This window comes from Penaeus vannamei, chromosome 14 (genome assembly GCF_042767895.1).
Source record: "Penaeus vannamei isolate JL-2024 chromosome 14, ASM4276789v1, whole genome shotgun sequence".
Lineage (NCBI taxonomy): Eukaryota > Metazoa > Arthropoda > Malacostraca > Decapoda > Penaeidae > Penaeus > Penaeus vannamei.
In genome coordinates, this window is record NC_091562.1 from 803,288 (window position 1) to 810,787 (window position 7,500).

At 37.0% G+C, this 7,500-nt stretch overlaps 1 protein-coding gene across 1 annotated transcript in view; it reads left to right on the plus strand.

Moving 5' to 3' along the window:
• LOC113805424 (mediator of RNA polymerase II transcription subunit 12) overlaps positions 1-5,778 on the plus strand; it is a 6,603-nt gene extending 825 nt beyond the window's left edge. The window contains exons 2-3 of the mRNA XM_027356416.2: positions 1,779-2,036; positions 4,124-5,778. Coding sequence (XP_027212217.2) covers positions 1,779-2,036; positions 4,124-4,903 — 1,038 coding nt within the window. The 3' untranslated portion in view covers positions 4,904-5,778. The remainder of the gene's footprint in view (positions 1-1,778; positions 2,037-4,123) is intronic.
• The last annotated feature ends 1,722 nt before the right edge of the window (positions 5,779-7,500 follow it).

Here is a 7,500-nt window from a genome sequence, read left to right on the forward strand (position 1 = left end):
TACATACATTCTCATACATATACATACATACACATACACATACACACACACACCCACGCGTAATATTACGTGCACACGCATATACGTACACACACACACGTACACACGCACTCTTAAATATAAACATACACAAAATTCAACTCATACAAATACAAATGCACACACACACTCGGTCATTGACACGTGCAATTAACCATACTTGTACAGGCATTGCATGGCGCATACAAACCAGATTCACATAAACGTACATGGATTAATCAGAAAGAGAAAAAAGACACCTACACCCGCCCACACTAATTATTAGGTTCACCAGCATCTCTCCCAAAATATGGTTGTCTTTTTTTATTTTGCTGTGAACCAAGCATTAATGCGGAGATAACAGGCAATTGAACATGCCGTCGGTTACCACAGACCCTCCGTCGTTCTATAACAAAGGACAAAACACTGTGATTTTGTGTCTATCCCGCCGAGAGCACCTGGTGACGCAGTGAACCCGAGAGGGAGGAGCCGCGGTTGGCCAAATAAGGAGATCGGGGAGGACTCCTCGATCTGGTTTCGGACGGCGATGGGTGTTCATCGCGTCTCGGTTTTGACCCCCGCGCCGTCCTTTGTCGCTTTGGGGAAGGGGTCAAAGGAAGGAAACGAGGTCGAGGTATAAATGTCGGTAGGAGTAGAGACGGTGTTTGTACTGCCTTGGTTATAGGAGAAGGTCGAAGGGCGCTGACGGGTAGCAGATGGGTATGTATGAACGGCGACGAGGGACGGCCTTGGGATAGGATCCGGCCGCCGCCCTGCCTTGCCCTGCCTATAAATGCCCACGCACTTTTCTTCGTGTACATGCCGTGTAACGTCCTCCTTAGGCTGTCCCTTATGGCAATTAGCTCTTATGGCAACCCGGTGCAGGAGTCACATTCACTATTTGCCACGACGTTTATAGAAGCCTTGCGACCTTGTGGCAGAAGGCGTCGGCTGAGATTATTCATGATGGCTCCGGGGAACTGCCATCAGCCACGGAGAGCTTATCAGTCGCAGACGATTCAACCGCGCAACGCAACTGGTTCGCATCCGCCTGGGTGTCACTTGGCTGTACGTGCTGCTTGGCTTTAATCGGGGAGATCGTGCGTGTGTTGCAGCGGCGTGGGCGGACAAGCAATCGGATGAGTCCATCAAAAGTTGGCTCTTTAAGGAATTAAATGCAAAAGCTATAGAATTAAGCGTAGAGTTGTCAAGTTTAAGAAATAGTCATTTACAAACACCACAGCAAGTTCTGATTACCAATTTACTCAAGCGTAAGACACTATCTTCTAAGTATGTTAGAAAAGGTCATAGACGAGTTGGTCTTCATTTGGAGGCGTCAGTAATTTCCAAGGGAGTCGTGAGCCCTAGATAAAAAACAGGAATTATAATTTTTATTCTCTTAACGATAGCGTGATCATATAATGAGAAATAGAGTAACATTATAATCATACTCAATAAAGAGCCTAAGAACATTTTTTTTTCAATCGGGGAGGGAATTTTATTTATAGATGCAAAAGGGGGGGCGTGGAGGGAAGAACAATATAAATAAATAAAGTTAATGAAGGGGGCGTGATAGTAAAAAGGTTAAGAACCACTGCCATACACACATTTCTTCCGTATCTTTGGACGAATTACATCAAATATTGACCACCATAATTATCAACACAAATACCATAATTTCTAACCGCTTTCCGCAGTTCCCCGACACCCAAAAGTATTATTATTATTATCATTACCCCTTCGTACTCTCTCCCCACCAGGTCATCTTACTAACCGCCCTCTGCCACGTGCTGGGGCGGAGCACGGCGGCGGCGGCTGGTCAGCTGAACCGAGTAGGTTCTGGGGGCGTGGTGTACGCAGCGGCGCCCCAAGAGCGAGGGGCGTACGCCGTGGCGAGGGCCGGCGGACCCTACAACTACGGCTACAACACAGGGGACGGCATCGCGAAGGTGGAGGTTCGTCAGCCCACGGGAACGGTCGTCGGCTCCTACAGGTACTTCGACCCCAACGGCAAACAGGTGAGGCTGTGCGCGAGGCCAGACTGGGTGGCGTTCGAGCTCCTTCCCTTCTTTCTCTTTAGCTACCTGTATGATAATGATGATGATGATTAGTAGAGGTATGATTATTATGATTTCTATTAATATCCTTACTAAATTGATAATAATAATGAAAATAATGATAATAGACTAACAAAAAGATGATTGAAATGGTGATGATTGTTATTGTTATTACTATTGCTAGTACCATTATTATCATCATCACCATTATCATAATTGTTATCATTATTATTATTATTATCATTATTATTTTAGTATCCTTTGTTGTTTCTGTTGCTTTGTTATTATCATCATTATTATTATCATTACTATTATTATTACTGTTATTATTATCATTGATGATATTATTATCCTTGTAATTGTTATTGTTATTAAGCATATTAGTATTATTAGCATTATTAATATTGTTATTCTCATTATTATCATTATCTCCATTAATATTATTAGCATCACCCTTATCATTGTTATTGTTATTATCAAAATTATTGCATTGTTAATATCATTATCATCATCATCATCATCATCATCATCATCACTATTATTATTATTACTAATGATATTATTATTGTTATTAATGTCAATATCATCATAATCATTATTATCATTATTGTTATTACTGATAACAGTAGTATAATTTGTATTAGAATGATAATTATTATTACAATAGTAACGATAATGGTAATGCTAATGATAATGATTATTGCTGTTATCATTATCATCATTACTATTATTTCTATTATGATAATCATTATTACGGTTATTATCATCATCACCATTATTATTGCTTTACTTCTATTATAAATAACGTTATTAGTACAATTTATTATTATTATTGTTATTCATCATCATCATCATTGTTATCATTATCATTATCACCATGATAACCTTCTTTATCATTCTTTTTCTTATTATTATTATGATTATCATCATTATTGTTATTATTATTATCATTATTAATTATGTGATTACTGTTATTAGTATCATCATCATTATTGTTATTATCAAAATAATCATCATTATTGTTATTACTACTAATACTAGTATTTATATCACGATAATAATTATTATTACAATAGTAGTAATGGCAATGCTAGTGATAATGATCAATGTTGTTATTATTATTGTCATTGCTTTTGTTATTATTTCTATTATAATTACGATCATTATCTATTTTATATATTTTATCTATTTTACTATTATTATTATCATCATCATCATTATTATTGCTGATATTATTATTATTATTATTATTATTATTATTGTTGTTGTTGTTATTGTTATTATTATCATCGTTGTTAATGTACTTATTATCATTATTATCATCATTATTACTATCACAATAGTTATTGTTTTATCATCGATATTACTTATTACTATCACCCATATTTTTATCATCATTATTATTATGGCCATCATAACCACTATTCTCATCATTTTAATCATCATTATTGTCACTACTAAGGGCAGGAATAGTAATAGTAGTAATATTATTATTGTTATCGTTGTTATTCTTATTATTTTTATTATTATCGTCGTCATCATTATTGTTATTATCAGCACTACCATTATTATTATTTCTACTACTACAATTTTCACTATCACTATACGAATTTTCATCATTGATATTACCGTTATCTTTATCATAATCATTAGCTTTAGCATCACTATCACTGTGATCAACGCTATCATATTATCATCATTACAATTGCTAATGCGATTACTGTGCTGAGAATTATTATTATTATAAAGTTATTGTTGATTTCGGCTACAGGTTAAAGATATTAACTCAGCAATTAATGATAAATTGTTATTTTGAGTTTCATGAATCTGCACATATATGAACAAAGGGTTGTTGATATTATTCATACACTGATACAGTTGTTTAATTCTGAGCTGATAAACTATCTACATCAACTCTCTTGAGTAGAATAACAAATTATTCGTGATGAACCTATCAATAAAGGGCAAAAATGAGTAAATGGGAACGTAACCCATCAATTTTGAGTTACAGGAGGAATCAGTCACGCGTTTCTTCTCTTTATCGCCAGGTGGTTCGTTCGTACATCGCCGACGAGAAAGGCTTCAGAGTACTAGGAAACGACCTGCCCATCAGCCCCGACACACCTGCCTCGCAAGTGCATGGGACACCTGCCTTCACCGGCGCAGTTGAAGGCACGAGTGAGTTCGACGTACCGCCTCCTCTGAGTCCTAACACGCAGTACCAAACGACCCATACTGTCAACGTTCCTCAGACACAGCAGCCCCAGTCTGTACAGCAACAGGCCCTGCAGCAACAGCAAAGCGCTCTCTTGCAGGAACAGCAACTCCAGTTTCAGCAGCAGCAGGAGCAGCTGGAAGAGCAAAGGCGACAGCTAAGGCTTCAGCAGGAGAAGCTCGAAGCCTTGCAGAGAGATCTCGAGCAACAGCAGCAGAGTTTCCGACAGCAATACGAAAAGCAGACGCAGCAACACGTCTTAACGCAGCCTGAGCCGCAACCCCAGCCGTCCCAGCAGCAGTTCCAGTACCAGACGCAAAACACTCTCTCAGGAGGGTACACTTCACCCTACTACTACTACCCACACCAGTATGACTACGATTTCCCCGCAGGCTTCGCTTTCGCAGGGCTTCCGGTCGTGAAGCCTCCAGTAGGGGCGAAGAGAGTACACCCCGAGGAACCCTTCTCGGCTGGGCATACGGCTTCCAGGGTGAATATCCGCCCGCCTGTGGCTCCTCATCGGAATTACGCGACTCATAGCAATCCGATCACCGCCGGACACACGAAGGACCGTCGACACCACAGTAGCTATGTCATTGGACTTGCTCGTTAGTCCTACTCTCTTCGGTCAGTGGCTTTTGGAGTTTTAAAGTGTATGATGATTCCTGCAACGAATAATGGGCTAATGGACTGACAGATCGCCTTTAGAAGAATAATGATTCCATTAGTATTATGACAGATGGTAGAGCTATGTACCAAAGTCATCAACGCCACAAAGCATCTTTAAAATTTATCAGTATGGGCGTCCGTGTTTGGGGGCTGAGGTGTGGGTGCTGACAGAATGTTGGTGGCGGGCGGGGGCGATGTCGTTGCGTGTGGATGTTTGGAATCCAGTCTAACCGACGTGTTACCATTCCTCTTATGTCTGTTATCGTGTCACTGCTGATATCTCTTATTTTACCAGAACTTGAGGTTAGTCTCTGCAAGCGTTTCCTTCTGGTTGTAAACGAGCCAGTTAGTTTTGGCGTCTCATCGGAATTTTACAAGTTGACAGGGCTGTCACTGCAGGAGTTTCCCCTTCGGTGTACACACTTCAAGGGCAGTCACTGCAGGAGTTTCCCCTTCGGTGTACACGCTACAAGGGCAGGCACTGCAGGAGTTTCCCCTTCGGTGTACACACTACAAGGGCAGGCACTGCAGGAGTTTCTCCTTCGATGTAAACGCTACAAGGGCAGGCACTGCAGGAGTTTCCCCTTCGGCGTACACACTACACGGGCAGTCACTGCAGGAGTTTCCCCTTCGGTGTACACACTACAAGGGCAGACACTGCAGGAGTTTCCCCTTCGGTGTACACACTACACGGGCAGGCACTGCAGGAGTTTCCCCTTCGGTGTACACACTTCAAGGGCAGTCACTGCAGGAGTTTCCCCTTCGGTGTACACGCTACAAGGGCAGGCACTGCAGGAGTTTCCCCTTCGGTGTACACACTAAAATGAGTCTCCCCTGACTTGTACTTTTACACCACATTGTTCGAATATGGTAACATGAACTCCATGAACATTGTATAATTGTTATCTAACAATATGTTGTTAACTACTTTAGTTTATAGGGAATTTAGAGATAGAATTGTAAATTATTAATAAATATCTTAATGTATATCACATTATTTGACCACTGTAGTAGCAGTACCAGGAACAGTAGTAGAAGGTTAAAAATACGAAAGAATAACACATACAGAATCAAGTGCCAGTGACAAAAATAGAAAACAAAAAATACGAAAAAGAATTCTGATAACTTAGTAGAAAACCTAAGACGAGATAATAATATGAGAAAGGGCGATAAAAGCAAAAGAATAACAACAGAGGAACGCATTAAATCGAAACAGTAAGACTGCAAGAATAATAAAACAATAAAGACAGAAATAAACATTATATTACATGTCTGATAAGCAATAGTTGAAAACAGCACTAAAATCAATGAAATAGATAAAGAGAGAATAATAAAACCTGAAAGACTAAAAGCAACAAAGCAGAAGTGATATGTATAAGACAAAACAAAAAAGCAATACGGTACAGAAAAACAGTGGGTAAGCAATATTAAGAACAAATTTAAAAGATAAACAAAGGAAAATGAACATGAGATTAATTGATTATTCAATATACTGGCGCATCAACAACTCATTAGCGAATGGCGTTAGTTGTTGATAAATCAATCTAATTCATTATTTTCATTTCCATTAAGAATTTTGAGAGTCTTTGTAGAGAATAACGCAATTATTTTTGGTTCTTAAAAAATTGCATATATGGATTCAAACTAATTCAGAATGTTACCATTACTTTATCAATTAACATACTGAGGACATCCAGTCAGAGTACAAGCTCGGCAAATGTTTCAAGGTGCTTCAGCAGAGAGGAAACAAATATTGAAACTGTTTATTATATTTAATTAGGTCACTGACTGTCATTGGTTTGTGATGTCATTAATGAAAAAAAACAACTATAGTTAGGGTAAAACGTAGTGCAATTCAAGGTCAAGCGCGAGTGAAACTGGGATGTTGCCCTTATTGGATCATAGGCCGCAGTCCAAAGTGTATAACAGACACAGACACACACACACACACACACACATATTATATAAATATAATTTATATCTATTATATATACACATTTATATATATGTATATACATAAATACACACACACACACACACACATGTATATATATATATATATATATATATATATATATATATATATATATATATATATATATATATATATATATATATATATATATATATATATATATATATATATATATATATATATATATATATATATATATATATATATATATATCGTATCTCACACACACACGCATATATGTGTGTGTACACGCACTCATACATATTTTTATGACATTATATGTGTATGTATAATGTATATATATATATATATATATATATATATATATATATATATATATATATATATATATATGTATAAATTTATATAATATATATAAATATATATATATATATATATATATATATATATATATATATATATATCAATATATATATATATATATATATATATATATATATATATATATATATATATATGTATGCACATATATATAAGCATACGTATGTATGTGTGTTTGCGTATAAATAATTACATATATATATATATATATATATATATATATA